The following is an 18053-nucleotide window of genomic DNA, read 5'->3' on the forward strand; positions in this document are numbered from 1 at the left end:
TCGGTCTACCACTGACAATGAAGAATTATAAAGCCCAAAGGCTTCACTGCGATCACTTTTTAATACATGGACCAGTGTATCGATAAATAAATGTTCATTTTATTCTTTTCTTATTATACCTCGTTTATATCGTGCCACTAATGTACCACTATGATTATCATTATGACGTTCATCTCCTAAGAAATGGGACTGGTTTTATGGGTCAATTGTTTGGTGGAAGAACAGAGAAGGAATGACGCGCCTCGGTCTCTGTACCTACAGACTCCCAGTCTGTCGTCCCAGGCGGCTGCGCTAACGCCGCTGCCCGGTGCCTGGCGCTGTGGTATTGCGTTCTACAGACTCGCGAAACATTGAACCTCCATTTCTCGAAATTGTCAGAAAATAGTGTTAATGACATGTGCTTATGTGGCTGGTGCAAGTCTGCCCTATGATTTTCCGTTGGGTGTACGGTCGTTTTGTGTCGATAATTTTAAGGTTTAAAAACATATCTAATATTCTAATAATGTCTCCTGGAAAATGTAATTATATCGCATTAATTAAAAAATTAACAAAATTAAATTTACGAAATGGTGTCTCTAAACTTATTTAACTAAGGAAATACACTACACAAACTTTTGGCTCCTATTCCTTAGCGCAACTACGGTTCTAGCTGCAGACACAAAGACAAAAAGGACTATTAAGGGCTGGTTTCCACATAGGGTACAGTGTTCGGGCTGCGTTTCGGCTGTGCTTCGACTGTGTCACGAAGCGTGGAATCGCGACAGCACTCGTCCTATTCACTTTGCACAGGCGTCAACATAGCCTGCTGTGTCAGTGCCGTGCTCCTGTCGTGCTGTGAGCTATCCATCGGAAGAGCGATTCCTCGACAGATGACGGATGCACAGCGGGGACTTAGGTCAAAGCGCCGGGACGTCGCCCACTGGCTGTCGTTCGGTATTCGGCTGCTTCCGGCTTTACCCGAACCACGAGTACTAAGAATCTCTCTCGAACGCACGTGCCCTGACTAGAGATGGGAAAAGTCGTTCATCGTTGGAAACTAGTTCACTGGTGATCGCTCTTTTTTGGGAACCGTTCATTTTTACTCGTTCACCGTTCATTTTGCTTGGTATATGGTTCTTATGAAAAACTGAAAATTAGTAGCATAGGTGACTGAAGATGGAAGGCGCTATGAGGGGCACTTGTCTCCCCCCCTGGAGTAAAGAGTTTTTATTCATAACAGAATTCTCACACACTTGTCATTTTCGTGATTCTGCAAAACATCTTGTTTAGCCAAGTGTAGCGTTATGTGGCAGATCGAAGTGAAATAATATAAGGTGGCGCACGAAAACCCGGTCCCGAGTACAGACTGCTCGCCAATTACGCACGATTTTTTGACCGCTACGGGCAGAATAGATAAACGTGTAATAATTAGGCAGTGAAGATATAAATAAGCTAATGCAAGTGTACCGTATCATCTTCATCTTTGCCTAGATGTGGTGTGCCGTCTTCCGGAGCGTTGGCTTTGCTCTGCCACGATTGATCTGTTTGGTTTTAAATTTCGGAGGGCGCTGCGTTATGGTCGAGACATGCTGACGACGAGAGTATTGATTACTGCTACCGGAGTGAGACGGGGAGTTCAGTTTCCTGTTTCGTGGCAGCGCAATGTTGGGGAAAGGTGGTATAGCTTCCTGTGAATGCACATGCTTACTGCGAGCGTGTGTACTCGGGACGGCGGCAGTCGTTCTGGACGGGCCGTGTGATAAGGAAGCTCGGTGTGACAACTGTTGACGCGGCGTGTCCGCGTTGCTATGGCGGAACTGGGGCGATTGACATAACTCAGGTTGGTGCTGGTTGGAATCTGTCCCCGAATGCTTGTCTGCCTTCTGGACTAACGGTGAGAATTTCTTGACTTGATGTGTCTCACTCAATTTCGGCCCGTGTCGTCGGGTGTGTTTTGGTCTACGGTCGTGTGCCATGCTGTTTCGCAATTTTAGTAGGCTCACACGTACCCGAAATCCCGATTCAATGATCTGCTGTTATATTGTCAAGTGTAACTAACACTAGAAAAGTGTGTTAACTCTTTGTGCCTTAATAACTGAACCTAATATATTGTGTGTGATTGAAATTTTATTCTGACCAAAACGCAATAACGATCTTGTATTTTACCATTTGAGTAGTATTATAATATGGTACTGGCCGTCACATTTATTAAGTCGAAGATTTACGAAGGTCAGTGGGCGTCGTTAGCAGTTCCTGCCCAGATAGACGTTATATTTTGAACCATGTGTTTTAATGTTTAGTAATTTTTATTTTATGTGTTATAGGGAGTTGCTGTTATGCCCTATGTGGACGATTCACCACGTTGGTGGAGTTTCTAGTTGTTCTGCTGGTCTGTGCTATACTGCTAAAGCAGGCAGTACTAGTGGTGAGGAGCACGGGCTGGTTTTAAGTGCTAACTCACTAACTTCAACCATTCTCAAATATTCATTACTGCTGATATTCAGGCCCTTCAGGTCGAGTGGCGACGTCACTACCCCTTTTTGGTTATTAATTTTATCTTCTTAGCGTGTTTCATTAAAAAAAAACTTTGGTATATGAATTTGTCTTTTGGTCTTTACTGCTCCTTTGGACAAAGTAAATTAACTGTTGGTTTTGCATTCTTGTAGCATTATCAAAACAGCATTTGTGGTTATTTGATTGGCCCTTCTGGCCGAATGATTAGTCATTCCTTTTAGTAACTTATTGTATTGGTCAATAATTAATCAATCAAAAGTTTTGGGTCCTTCAGACCGTGATTATCTCTTATGCTTGAATCTTAAGGTTGTCATTCTGACATTACAGTTGTGAATGTTCAGCGGTCCTTCAGGCCTCGAGTTCAAAAAATTTTATTGTGTTTTGTGATATATATATATATATATATATATATATATATATATATATATATATATATATATCACAAAACACAATATATATATATATATATAATGTTTTTTAATCTTTAATAAAATTAAATTGTGTTTGAAACTGTAACCTCATTGGGTCTACGCTTTCACGTCCTGCAGCCTTTGAGCTCTGCTTACCTTACATTTTGGTTAAGTTTTCCCATACCACGACGTATCAGCAAGCAATTTCAAACAATAGATGACGATTAGTAAGCAACAATGAGCAGTCTGGTACTCGGAGCCGATTTGTCGTTCGCCACCCTATACCACTGAAATAATATTGCGGATATACCACATTCTCTTCACAAAATGTGACACCATACACTCGATTACGAAGCGCGGGCTTCATCCGGCTGTGAGTCGGTCTGCCTTCCATAACAATGAACACGCTCATGTACCTTGGATCAAAAAAAGCCCGAAAATGACCACTCGCGTGTGCCGTGCCGACGTCCTTTGCATGTGTAATAACAAAAAATCTTGCCTTGTTACAAGTATTTCTTCTGCTGTTTATCGAAATGTTGAAATAAGCTGATACGCCGTTTTGTTCTCTGAAAAGATGTATGCATTACATACCACGTAATTTTTATGTAATTTACGGGGCTTATAAAATACATTTTAGTTACCGGTCGTGGACGCTGAATAGAATACTAAAAGAACCAGAAGTTTAGAGTTCACAAAAGATTTGAAACGGATCTAGAATGGGCGTGCAAAGCGAACGAAACGAACAACTCGACACTGAACTAACTATGAGCAGTCCGCATTGGAACTGCGACTGTGGCCACGCGAAAATGGACGAGCGCGGCCGAGCGAGACCGAGCGAGACCGAGACAAGACGGGAACGGGACCGAGGCTGCAACGAGACCGGCCGACGTGCCGTTCAGGAACGAGACCGGCCGTTTCCCTTTCCCGGGAACTATAAGTAGAAAGCCGCCAATGAAGTGAACTATGAAAGACCGTTCCTTGGAATTCGTTCCTCGCTCGTTTCGTTCATATTGGTGGACCGTTCCTTTGGTCCCTTTTGTTCGCAAACGACCAATCTCTAGTCCTGACTGACGTCACACTAGGCTCAGCGTGTTTTCGTGAGCACGGACGAGGAGCTTGTGATACTTGTTCAGTAGCATCCACAACTACAATCTGTCGCGTAAAGATTAGCACAAAACTCTTGCCAAAAACAGTATATGGAGGGACATTGGTGTGAAGGTAAACAAATCCAGTAAGTATAGGTTTCGTTTTCCTGTTCGTGTTACCTTCTGTTTTACTTGCTGAAGAGAACAGTGATAACACTTTTCACATTCAGCTATACTTGTTGATGAATGCAGAAAGAAATGGTCGCTACTCTGGTCGTATTTTATTCCACCTCGTGCTAGACGCAAAAGAATAACTGTCCAGGTTGTAAAAAAGGTGAAGAAATGGCTCATAGAAGATAAAATGCAGTTTTAAATTCAGTTTCTTCATAACTTTTAGACTTTTAACAACGTTCAAAGTTCGCTAGATGATGTTATAAATGGAGAAGAAAACGAGGATGTTGACGTAGGTCCATCCTCGATGGATCGCAGTGCTTCTCTCGTGCAGGTTGTACAGCATTAAGAGGTGTTGGCAGGTAAACAGAAGACAAGAGTCTTCGACCTCATACAGAAGCGCTGATAACAGTCTGGAAACTGCACTGACTAATTTTGTAGAAGCTCTTTGGTGGTTACCTCAGTTAGCAGGGCCAATTCAACAGGCGACAGAAGCTTCCAGATAAGCTTACAGATGCAGGTGATATTCTGTAAGTGAAGATCTTAGAAACTTCAAAATCCCCATTAGCAGGATATCTACAAAACAGTAACTAGAGACGAATGAATGGCGTGCACAAAACAATACGAAGTTAAAGATAAAATTTAAATAAATAATGCCTAAGTATATATGGAGTTAATGGTAATGCAGTTGGACGTTCTTACCTTAGCCTTACAGCTGGTCTTTCCTCAGCTAAAATACACTTTCTTAATTACGCACGTTTTTTTCTGAAGCTCAGGGAGAAGGGCTTTCAACAAATTCTTGAATATCGTAAAACTCATTCTAAACAATTACTCTTGAATACATTATGGGAGTGAACAGTGATCAATGTGTTACAAATACTTATTAAAACAGTCCTGATCACAATTTATTTATTACAGTTAGACCCAGTAACGTTCCTTTCTTTTCCGCTATTGTTTTACCTTAAAAAAAGAAGCCCCAAGAACCCCAACAGCACCCTCGTCTATTTATTTCGTTGGTGACTGAACACAGCTCTCGCACGGTGAGTTATGTGGGAATGCACGCGGCACGACACAGCAGGAGCACAGTCGAAGCACAGTCGGAATGCGGAGCCCTCTGTGGGAACCGGCCATAAGTATGGTGACGTGTGTAGGCTGACCACCGAAAGAGAGCGCATAACGCACACAGTCGTGCTTAGTCGACATCCGAGCTCAACAGACAGCTACCACGACGAAGCAAGCACAGCTTAGCATAGCTGTCTTTCAGCTGCGCGTAGGAAGCTCATTTGAGACGTTTACACAGCTTGAGGCTTGACGCACGTGTGCCTGCAACTACTATGGGCTGCCCCTTTACCAGTGCGCCCACAGGGGATGCAGGCGGGTACGTGGGTGAAGTGTGTGGTGTGGTTACAGCAGGTGGCGTGTGCGGCTGGACTGACCTTCGCGAGCTGCTGGGCCGCATGCACTTGGCAGGACGCGCTGACCGCCGCCCTCGGCTCGGCGCCGACCTGCAACACAGCCAACACAACCACATCAGCACACACTCACTCGCGTGGCTCTTCCTGTTCTTGATTACAAAGTGCTGGACTATTTCACAAAACTTTTTTACTGACACTCACCTTACTCCAGTATCAGTGACTCCCGTGTGGAAGACACACTAATGAGCATTTCAGACGTAGACAAACAACTGAAAGAGTGGGAAGCGAACAAGTCGCCTGCTCCGAATGGAATCAAATTTCGGTTTTACAAAGGGTACTCTACAGCACTGGCTCCTTACTTAGCTCGCATTTATCGCTAATCGCTCGCCCGACGCAAACTCGCAAGCGAGTGGACAAAAACGCGGGTGACTCTCGTAGATCAGAAGGGTAAAAGAACAGTCTCGCAAAATTACTGGCCAACATCCTTAACATTGGTTTTCTGCGGAATCCTTAAACATATTCTCAGTTCAAATACAATAAATTTGCTAGAGAGGGAAAAGTTTCTGTCCAAAAATCAGCTTACCTTTTTCTCACACGATATTCTGCAAGCTATGGATGAAGGGCAATAGATGGATTCCATATTCCTAGATTTCCGTAAATCATTTGATACGGCGCTGCACTGCCGACTGTTAACGAAGAATCCAGCATACGGAATAGGTTCCCAGGTATGTGAATGCCTCGAAGACTTTTAAGTAACGGCGAGTGTTCGTAAGAGACAACTGCCGCAGGGAAGTGCGATAGTACCGCTGTTATTTTCTGTATACATAAATGGTCTGGCTGACTGGGTTGGTATCAATCTGCAGTTGTTTGCTGATGATGCTGTGGTATATATGCGGTAAGGTGCCTAAATTGAGTGATTGTAGGAGGATACAAGATTACTTAGACAAAATTTCTAGTTGTTGCATGAAGGAAGGCAGGCAACGTTTTCTTAATTTTTTTATTTTATTTTCCAGGAGCACTGTGGAGAACATTCGCAGAATTGGTATTTGAGGCTTGCTGGAGGACGATTACACTGCCACCAACGTACATTTTACGTACGGAGGCTATAGAAAGACTTTTTCCTCTCGCTCTGTCCGAGAGTGGAACAGGAAAGGCCACCACTCACCATATGGCGTCTTGTGGGGTATGTATGTAAATGCAGATGTAGACTGCAAATCTCACATTATGAAATTTCTGAAAGATTCTGTGTTCCTGGACCGGAAATGGAACACAAATCCTTCCCTTGTTGCTATACACGTTTTCTGCGAATGCCTATATCTTCCTCCGTATCCCTTTCTTTCTTTCTCCCTATCCCTTTCTTTCGCTCTTTGTGGTTCATCTATTCGACCAGTGCTCTATGCAGGCAAACTGATGTGTGTACAATATTAATTGATATTAATTTTATTTTGGTTCACAACTCATCCAGTATGAGGTGGCTACCAGAAGTGTTTAATCGCTGCAGATAAGAAATGGATTGGCGAATGAGAGCTAACAGGTAACAGGTAGCACGTCCTGTGAGCCATAGGCGATAGATGATAGAGAACTTCTTACAAGACGGACGAGGAAGAAATTTTCCAAACCCTACAAGTCATTTGAATGTTCACCTCACACTTAAAGGGGGGAGGTGATACATCACCCAAGGGATACAGAAAGTGAGAATGCTAGAAAGGTCACAGGGGTTGTTAGGTGGCAGCTTGAATGAATGTTAATTTCAAACCTTATGTGAGATTTTATACATCTTAACAAGTAGGTGGATATGTCACCTGACATACTTCGGTGATAGTGAGCAAATTTGCTTATCAAAATGTATAGTATGTAATGCCAAAAGGGAGACACACGATTGGACGGTATTAACACACCTAACCCAAATCCCGCATGGCAAAGAGCAAAAGGTGAAAAAAGCTGCTGGAAGAAACATTTTAGTTTGGGGGAAGACACGAAATGCTCTGTAACGGCCTGGAGACAAAGAAAGGCTTCTAACAGAGGTTGGTGACGTGCGGCGAGAGAGACAACGAATGAGCCGGGCGATACGTCGAGGGGAGCAGGTAGCGGCCCAGCGCTGCCTGCGATGGAGGAATTCTTTAGAAAACAGCGTTGGGGAATTTACAGATGGATACAAACAGACCAGACACGCAGCTGACCACGTGAGAGATCCGTGGTGTTCTTGTGATGTACGTTTGTAACTTTAAGGCGTGAGGAGCGGGCACAAAATATCCGATTGGCTGAAATAAACTTGGAAGGAGTAAAAGTGGCGATACATCGACGCAGTATAAACGTAGGTCCTTTGCAATTGGATGGGTAGTTTCCACAAGATGAAAGGAACGCTCCTATTGGTCTGCAAAAGCGTGAAAGGACACAGGTGGGACACAGTTTGCTACGAAACATGAAACGTCCCCTTAGAAAAATTATACATGACTGTGCTTAAACTGACACACAATATTTTTTAGCGCAACGCAATCTGACTTTCAATAATCCCTACAAAAGAATGGCCCTGACTAACATTAACCTATACGTTTCACGAATCACTTACCTCACAGAAATCTTGGTTACTCGAACTGCTGCAATACAGCGAGCACCACTACTGCCAGATAAATAAAATATTCAAACTATGGAAGGCACTAACTACTGATAGGCATAGTTAGCAAATGAAAGATTTTAATAGAGAACAAACAATGTATGTACCTTAATAGTCATAATATTTATAGCAGTTCATGACAACCATTCTTACAAATGTACTGTTTCTGATGGACACACGTCCAGATTATCCGTTCTCAAAAATCCGCCATCTCACTTCCCCACACCCACCACTGCTGGCGGCTCACCACCTACTGCGCAACGCTACGCGCTGTTAACATCCAGCTGCCCAACACTACAATAGCGAACAACAATGCAAACCAGCCACAGACTGCACACCGCACAGCCAGTGATTTTCATACAGAGTGCTACGTGGCGTTACCAATAAAAAAACCTAAACAGCCTACTTACATAGCCCCCATGCTCGCCATAAAAAATTTTACAAATTGTTTTAGGCAGTGGTCAATAATGATTTGAAGAAATTTTTCATTATTACAATAACAAAGATACCAAATACGCACACATATTGATACAATGTTGGTCAAAAGCTAAATTATTCTCATAGTCCATAAAGAAAGTCCTGATCATTCATCACAGTAAAATTGCATTAAAAGAAAATGCACACGGAAGTAGTGGATTTCCATGCAGTCTTGAAGAAGTAGTGTTGTCCTTCCAACGGAAAGACAGTGCTGACTCTTGACATGCAGACAGGTAATGGTCCACAACAGAGCAAACCCACAGCAGAGTCATTCGAAGTTTTGAAGAATATTGGTAGTTAGGTCATCTCAGAGCAAACCCACTATAGTCTTGGCAGAGAGTATGGTATTGGTGGGCCACCAAAGGTGCAGACCCACCGCAGTCCTTCTAGAAATAATGAAATTGGTGGGCCATCAAAGATGCAGACCCACTGTAGTCCTTGTAGAAATAATGGTATTGTTGGGCCACCAAATATGCAGACCCACTGTAGTCCTTGTAGAAATAATGGTATTGGTGGGCCATCAAAGATGCAGACCCACTGTAGTCCTTGTAGAGACGGCCAGCAGCCATCTGTTGCGACTGTGCAGGTGCACAATCATCATCGAAGAGTCTTGAGGACAATATAGCAAGTCCATAAACCACCACTTGTGCACTCACCACTTGTCCTTAGAACCAGCAATGCTGTTAATCAGTCCCTTGCTGAATTATTAACACGTCCAAACACTAACAGTCCTCTTTTTTTCACATCTTGTGCATATACTATGACCAACAGAAATATGTGCAGTGAAATGAATGCTTACAAGTTACTTAATTTGATAAACTGGTGTCAATTACAATTTTATAGCATGAGAATACAATAACAAAGGTACAAAATACATCATTAAAGAACATAACAATAGAGATAACATTTGTAGTAATACGGGCTTTACAAAAGAATCGAAATAACATATACATCAGTGTTACAGGAATTATGACGTAAGTACATACATAAAAGATCAGAATAACTTTTGAAACATCAACTTCACACATGAGTATTAAAACAAAACAAAACAGAATAAATAATGTCTAAACAGCTTTACAAAGTAAATAACATATTATTAATGCAAATTATACTTGAGGATAACAGTATTCCTCATCATAGTGAATGTAGCTGAGTATTAGAAAAATTCTGCAACATAAATCTTATTAACTAAACACATAAAGATAGGAAAAACACAAATTCACATAGCGTAATAACACAAAAGTATAGGACAGGGTTTGTTTTCAGTGTGACATTTGGTACTGCAGTCCATCCAAAAACTCCATTCTGTAGATCCTTCCTCTTATTTCAACATTTGTTTCCACCCAAAAAAAAATCTAATCCAAGCATGCTTCCTGCATTCTGTTCACATCCTCTTTCAAAAATAGTTTTTCTCCACTGTACACTACTTTTTTTGGCCAAACCATTTTCTTATAGCTTCTCAATGAATTTCTTCCAATTCATCATAGTTAGTTTCTTATATAGTCTACCCTCTCTTAAGCTAACTTAAATCTACTGAGCTCAGATGCTAAACTAAGGGACGAGGCAATGCAGCAGCACAAAACAATTAACACAAACAGCAATGACAAAAAAAGGCAAATTGGCAAAGCAAGCAGCAGTAAATGTAATAACTTAAATCTAAACCATGACAAACCCACATGCAGAAAAAATAGTACACTAAAGACAACAATACAGATAAGGGAAATGTATATTCACATCTTAATGTCTATGTAATTATAGTGGTGCACCACAAAAACTTGTTCTACAAAAAATTACCAAGTACTTGAAAAGGAAATTATGTATGCAATTCCTGTGAAGGAAAATGTCTTTTTGTGCTCTCTCGTTTTTTTTTTTTTTTTTTTTTTTGGAAGTAGATCATAAAATTATTATTGACTAGATCTGTAGGCATAAAATATCTATATTAGTACATCTATTAAATTTTATTTTAACCAATGCTGCAGTGCAACTAGAAACTAGATATTAAACAAATTGAGCAATCTCTCAACTAGAAAGACAATAGATGTAAAAATGTTTCTCATCATTTCATTAGGCATTTTAGTAAATATCGTAAATTAAGAGCTCCACAGTGTAATCATATGTTTTTAAGTCTGAGAGTGTTGTACTTGCGATGCTTTCTACAAAGAAATGTCAATAGCAAGGATAATGGCCTCTTTTTTTTCACCTGTGCCTGTGAAAGGCACACACTAATCGCTTTTTTCCAGGCGACTGTCGCGCAGCTGGGAGCCCATGACGCATTACGTGAGGGTGGTCACTTAACTTTCTTACTGAAATATAGACACCAGTTTGCACTACAGTGACAGGCTCATATAAAAATTTCACACGTCGAGAATTTGCGTTGCAAATCTGTAGAAACAAAATCTTATAAATACAACAGTGTCCAAAAACTATTCGTCGGCATTGTGATACATTCACGCATTTCCACACATTTCATACCTCTGAAATTACGATTCTTGGTTTCCAACATCCTTTTTCACAAGTCAGAGTCCCTAACCACTACTCATCATTCCTTACCTTATTACACATATACATATTCGTCAACACTTCTTCAATATTTCATCATAACAGATACATAGCATAATCAAATTCCTCATATAGCATCAGCTTATTGATCATAAACATACCTCAACAGCATAATACACATCTTCGTCGTAATAATAACATCATAACACCTCAGTCAAATCTCAGAAACGTCGTAGCTTTCTGCAATAATTTCAAAACCTAAAGAAAATTCTCTGCTCATTTCAATAGTGTCATCTACCTCAAAAGTACTTTAAAAATAATGATCCCATACCACATATCATTCAAAGCTCTCATGATATCACAGTGGTTCCAAAAAGAATGTGAACATATCACACAGTACAGACAAAAGTACAATTTCATAAGTGTGAAGTTATTCAACTGTGTAGTTGCATAAACATGTGCCACTGACGTAGTAAAAAAACAATGTTTGTCTCTCTCAGTTAAATGATCATATAGCTGTGTAATTATATGTTAGAGAAATATGTTACCAACGTGTAAAGTTGTATAAGTAAATACCATATTAGATAGGCTCCTTGTGCTTGCCAAACACATGGTACACAAAGTAAGCGTGTACCCCCCTGAGGATTAATGTAATTATACCCTCAGGTGTTACAGATTACAGCAATGGAATGAAATGTATCACGGAAAACTTTCTTTGTAATTCAAAAATCTTTAAAATAAATGCTTTAAGTACAAAATTAATCACTCAGATGCGTGTCCTGTAGCGCTAAATTGTGCGTCTTGTTGTAACATAATCTCTGTCATTACTTAAGGGTAAAAAATGTGCCAAGTGTCGTAATTATCGTCGTCCGTAAGTAAAGTTCTGTGGAAGTCAATGTACTTACCTCGTAATAAACAAAAGCGAAATGCTACGCATATAGATATCGTAGGTATTATGTACAGTACCGTGATCAAGACAGTACTACACTGTAACGTATTGTTGTGCTACAAAAAAGACCGTCTTATTGTAGCTATACCACAAAGTTACTTCTAACACATGTTTTACTTTCCAGAAGAATTCAGAAAAACTGTGCAGATATAAAGCAGATGCAGCACAAAAGCAACCATGTAAATTGTGTCACACATTAGTAGTGTCGTGATATAATTGTGTAGCTGTCAAAGAAACCAAATGCTAAGTCATCTTTAATCCCACAGAAAGTACTTCAAATAAAGAATGTCTTTTCAAGTAAACCAAAATGTTGCATGAAAATCTCATTAGCAGTGCCGGTATATGTTCTAAGTATGTAAGCCTTATAGTCGTTACGTAATCGTGCAAGTAACAAGCAACAATGTACACACACAATAACACTTCGACGTCTGTTCACAATAACAATGCATTCGTAATTTCTGTTTAAATAAGTTCTCTTGGTTCTTGACTGGGTATTTAACTTCAAGCATTGTTGCATGTTAACAGATTCTAAGTCTGATAAAGCATACTAGTAATGTAAAGCGAAAAGTTATGTGGCAAAGACAAAGTTAAAAACCAGATTGTCTCTCAATAAATGGTTTTACATGTGAAATGTGGTGCAATCTTTTACCCTTTCTACTATGCAGAGCTCCAGCTTCAACGGAATTATCGTGTGGTATATGGTACATCGGTAAAGAATGCTCAAATTTTTCTGACGGTTAGCGTCTATGTTATTTTTCTCTGAGGCAGCCTGCGCACGTGGCTGCCTGCGGTGCGAGTCATTGTCTGCTATCTCTTTGTTGGCGTGGGTCGTTATTGGGATTAGGAGACCTAACTCCTACAAATTCACCTTGTCGAAAGGGCCCAGCCCTGTTTGAATCCCGCCAGTTGCGATGAAATTCAGGTCTGTCGTTATGATTTATGTTGTCTGTCGTCATGTCAGTAGTTCCTGTAGTTTCTTTCTTGTCGGTTAAGTGGTGGAGAATTTCTCCCTGCATTAGCACTGCACGGTTGACCGTTGCGTCTTAAGTTATTCTGTCTCCCGTGAATATAATTATTTTGGTTCCCATATTGTCTGTTTCTATGATTGTCTCTGTCATATTCATTACTTATGAAATGTCCCCTTAGAAAAATTATACATGACTGGGCTTAAACTGAAACACAATATTTTTTAGCGCAACGCAATCTGATTTTCAATAATCCCTACAAAAGAATGGCCCTGACTAACATTAACCTATACCTTTCACGAATCACTTACCTCACAGAAATCTTGGTTACTCGAACTGCTGCAATACAGCGAGCACCACTACTGCCAGATAAATAAAATATTCAAACTATGGAAGGCACTAACTACTGATAGGCATAGTTAGCAAATGAAAGACTTTAATAGAGAACAAACAATGTATGTACCTTAATAGTCATAATATTTATAGCAGTTCATGACAACCATTCTTACAAATGTACTGTTTCTGATGGACACACGTCCAGATTATCCGTTCTCAAAAATCCGCCATCTCACTTCCTCACACCCACCACTGCTGGCGGCTCACCACCTACTGCGCAACGCTACGCGCTGTTAACACCCAGCTGCCCAACACTACAATAGCGAACAACAATGCAAACCAGCCACAGACTGCACACCGCACAGCCAGTGATTTTCGTACAGAGCGCTACGTGGCGTTACCAATAAAAAACCTAAACAGCCTACTTACAAAGACACATTACCAAAAACTTTGAGGACTCTCCTTTGAACCAGCGTAAAGTGTAGAACAGGGCACATCACGCTCTGTACGACGCCAAAAGAGGATTTTTGTATGAACGCTGCTTCACTTTGGCTGACACTCAGCTATAAATTAGATGAAGTGTCGTTGAGCTCCAACAGCGGAGAAACTAAACAGTCTCGTAGTTAACTGTTCTAACTAAGAGGGCGTTGAAGTACACATGTTGCACATCTATGCACGAGTAATATCGTCATATTTTCCAGACTAGGGATGAGCACATGTTTTCTCGCCTAACGAGAAACAGAGGAAGGTTTCAGCTAACGAAATCAGTAAAGATTTTGATTAGGTTTCAATTGGATTTTCAGAGGGCGAGAGTAACCATGCAGCTCGCGCTATTCGTCCACGGGACTCAGAGGGCCATAGACACGGGTTCACAGGTAGATGCCGTGTTTCTTGACTTCCGCAAGGCGTTCGATACAGTTCCCCACAGTCGTTTAATGAACAAAGTAAGAGCATATGGACTATCAGTCCAATTGTGTGATTGGATTGAGGAGTTCCTAGATAACAGAACGCAGCATGTCATTCTCGATGGAGAGAAGTCTTACGAAGTAAGAGTGATTTCAGGTGTGCCGCAGGGGAGTGTCATAGGACCGTTGCTATTCACAATATACATAAATGAACTGGTGGATGACATCGGAAGTTCACTTATGCTTTTTTCAGATAATGCTCTGGTGTATCGAGAGGTTGTAACAATGGAAAATTGTACTGAAATGCAGGTGGATCTGCAGCGAATTGAAGCATGGTGGCCGGCCGCGGTGGTCTCGCGGTTCTAGGCGCGCAGTCCGGAACCGTGCAACTGCTACGGACGCAGGTTCGAATCCTGCCTCGGGCATAGATTTGTGTGATGTCCTTAGGTTAGTTAGGTTTAAGTAGTTCTAAGTTCTAGGGGACTCATGACCACAGCAGTTGGGTCCCATAGTGCTCAGAGCCATTTGAACAATTTGTTTTTTAAGCATGGTGCAGGGAACGGCAATTGAATCTCAATGTAGACTAGTGTAATGTGCTGCGAATACATAGAAAGATAGATTTCTTATCATTTAGCTACAAAATAGCAGGTCAGCAGCTGGAAGCAGTTAATTCCTTAAATTATCTGGGAGTACGAACTAAGAGTGATTTAAAATTGAATGATCATATAAAGTTGATCGTCGGTAAAGCAGATGCCAGACAGATTCATTGGAAGAATCCTCAGGAAATGCAATCCGAAAACAAAGGAAGTAGGTTACAGTACGCTTCTCGCCCACTGCTTGAATACTGCTCAGCAGTATGGGATCCGTACCAGATAGGGAAGAGATAGAGATAGAGATAGAGAAGATCCAACGGAGAGCAGCGCGCTTCGTTACAGGATCATTTATTAATCGCGAAAGCTGTACTGACATGATAGATAAACTCCAGTGGAAGACTCTGCAGGAGAGACGCTCAGTAGCTCGGTACGGGCTTTTGTTAAAGTTTCGAGAACATACCTTCACCGAAGAGTCAAGCAGTATATTGCTCCCTCCTACGTATATATCGCGAAGAGACCATGAGGATAAAATCAGAGAGATTAGAGGCCACACAGAAGCATACCGACAATTCTTCTTTCCACGAACAATACGAGACTGGAATAGAAGGGAGAACCTATAGAGGTACTCAGGGTACCCTGTGCCACACACCGTCAGGTGGCTTGCGGAGTGTGGATGTACATGTAGAAACCAAACGTAAATGCCGCTCACAGAGGCGTAAAATTATTGGACCCCCAGCTTGTGTCCACTGTGAACTTCAGCAACCTTAAGTAATCTTCTGCTCATCTTGTCACAAAAACTAACCATTCTCCATAGACTTGCTTGTCATCCTAAATGGTACTGAACTTAGAACCAGAATCAGGTAATTTCTCGTAATATTGACCAACAGACAGTGCTTCGCTGTCAAGAAGTAAGAAAAATCTCAAAGAGAACCTTCTATTTAAATTTGATGTTGTTGTGTTCAGTGTTATTTCTGCTAATCAGGACATAATACGTTATCTTGACAACTATCCTGAATTTGTCATGTCACAGTCTATGTAAACCCGTGTGCTTCTTTGACAACAATACAGAAATTAAACAAATTTTATGCAGGTAACATCGAGGTGCTCTGTCATAGAATAAGGGTCCACTCATAACCTCAGTAATTATTCTAGTGACGCTAAAGCACTCACAGGGTGTTTTTGATGATGCCTGACGAAATGTGAAAAGGAATGGAGTGTCAGAGGGTTATCAATCGTCGGTCGTATAGTCACGGGTAATTGAGCTGAGATTCATTCAGGAGAAGATTCTAGTCTATTAGGCAAATTGCAGAGCATGCACACAAATTAATCCATTCTAGTATGCAGAACGGAAAGAAAACAGTAGCTGTATTTCAATCAGTTGTTCGCAGCTCGTGGTCGTGTGGTAGCGTTCTCGCTTCCCGCGCCCGGGTTCCCGGGTTCGATTCCCGGCGGGGCAGGGATTTTCTCTGCCTCGTGATGACTGGGTGTTGTGTGATGTCCTTAGGTTAGTTAGGTTTAAGTAATTCTAAGTTCTAGGGGACTGATGACCATAGATGTTAAGTCCCATGGTGCTCAGAGCCATTTGAGCCAATCAGTTGTTATTAACTTTTCTTTAAACTACCAGTTTCGGCACTTCTCTAGTTCCATCATTATTCCACTAAGCACACTGTAAATGGATGTACCACAAAGCTTGGTGTAATACAACTGACAGCCAACTTCAGGTGAGCCGTCGAATACTGTCGAAGACTTGCTCCGTTCTTCCGCTATACAGTGGAACCTCGCTTAACGAATACTTCCCATAACTCGCAGTTCGCATAACGAACAAAACAAATTGTAAAAAAATGACTCGCTGATCGAGCGATGTTAACCATACCAAGGGACGACGGTTTAGTGTGACGTCACAAGCCTCTGGCGCGCGGTGCGGGTGAAACGTTCATCAATGTGACAATCTTTCATAGTCGACAGCAGCATATGAGCAATGTCTTTAGTACATACTGAAGTCTGAGTTTAGTGCTCTTCCTGCTACCATCTTATTGCACCTTATAAGCACACATTTTTCGAAACTTGTGTTCACACAGTGTTTTCTTGTGTGCAAAGTTGAATAACCTTCGTAGAACGTCCCTGGAGATAAAGCCACAAGAAGACTACCGTAAGAGAAAGAAAGTGACCTTAGAACTGAAACGTAAAATCACTGAAAAACGTGAACGTGGTGTGATTTGCAGATTTAGCAAGCTCATACGATAGGTCTACATCAACTATTTGCACTATCAAAAACAAGGACAAGATTAAGGAGGTCGACTTTTTAAAGGGAGCGACAAGAGTATCTAAACAACGGTTTCGTATTCTGGACGATGTCGAAAAGTTACTCTTTATATGGATAAATGCAAAGCAATTGCTAGGCGACACTATTAACGAGGACATCATTTGTGAGAATGCGAGAAGTTTAAGAGAAGAACCGCCATCCACAGCGTTGTGGGGCACGGTGAAATAGCTAGCTCTGACACAAAGGCTGTAAAGAACTTCATCAGCAACTTAAAGATTTTCGTAGATTCTGAGGGCTATCTTTCGCAACAGGTTTTTAATCGTGACGGGACGGGTCTGTTCTGGGGAAAGCTTATCTTTGTCGACCGCCGTGGCCGAGCGGTTCTAGGCGCTCCGGTCCGGAACCGCGCTGCTACGGTCGCAGATTCGAATCCTTCCTCGGGCATGGATGTGTGTGAAGTCCTTAGGTTAGTTAGGTTTAAGTAGTTCTAAGTCTAGGGGACTGATGATAGATGTTACGTCCCATAGTGCCTAGAGCCATTTGAATCATTTGAGCTTACCTTTGTAGCAGGAGGCGAGAATGCATTGCCCGATCACAGGCCAATGAAAGATCGCCTCGCGCTGCTATTCTGAGCCAATGCAAGCGGCGATTTGAGAAATAAACATCTAAGTGTTTACTATTCAGAAACTCCCCGCGCCTTCAAGAACTGTGATGTCCAAAAGAGCAGATGAAATGTGATGTGGATGTCCAACAACAGGGTTTGGGTGGCACATTATATTTTTTGTGATTGGATCAATAAATTACTTGGTCCTCCGGTGAAAACATATTTGCTTGAGATGAGTCTGCTAATCCAAGTCTTGCTTGTTATGGACAACGCT

General features: G+C 41.5%; 1 protein-coding gene across 2 annotated transcripts in view; it reads right to left on the reverse strand.

The window, feature by feature from the left end:
• Positions 1 to 18053, reverse strand: part of LOC126354200 (uncharacterized) — a 730861-nt gene that overhangs the window by 383157 nt on the left and 329651 nt on the right. For both annotated transcript variants that reach the window (XM_050003656.1, XM_050003655.1), the window contains exon 2: positions 5596 to 5664. Coding sequence is in view for 1 of the 2 variants with exons in the window: in XM_050003655.1 (XP_049859612.1) it covers positions 5596 to 5664 (69 nt within the window). In the remaining variant the exon portion in view is untranslated. The remainder of the gene's footprint in view (positions 1 to 5595; positions 5665 to 18053) is intronic.

Source organism: Schistocerca gregaria, chromosome 3 (genome assembly GCF_023897955.1).
Source record: "Schistocerca gregaria isolate iqSchGreg1 chromosome 3, iqSchGreg1.2, whole genome shotgun sequence".
NCBI lineage: Eukaryota > Metazoa > Arthropoda > Insecta > Orthoptera > Acrididae > Schistocerca > Schistocerca gregaria.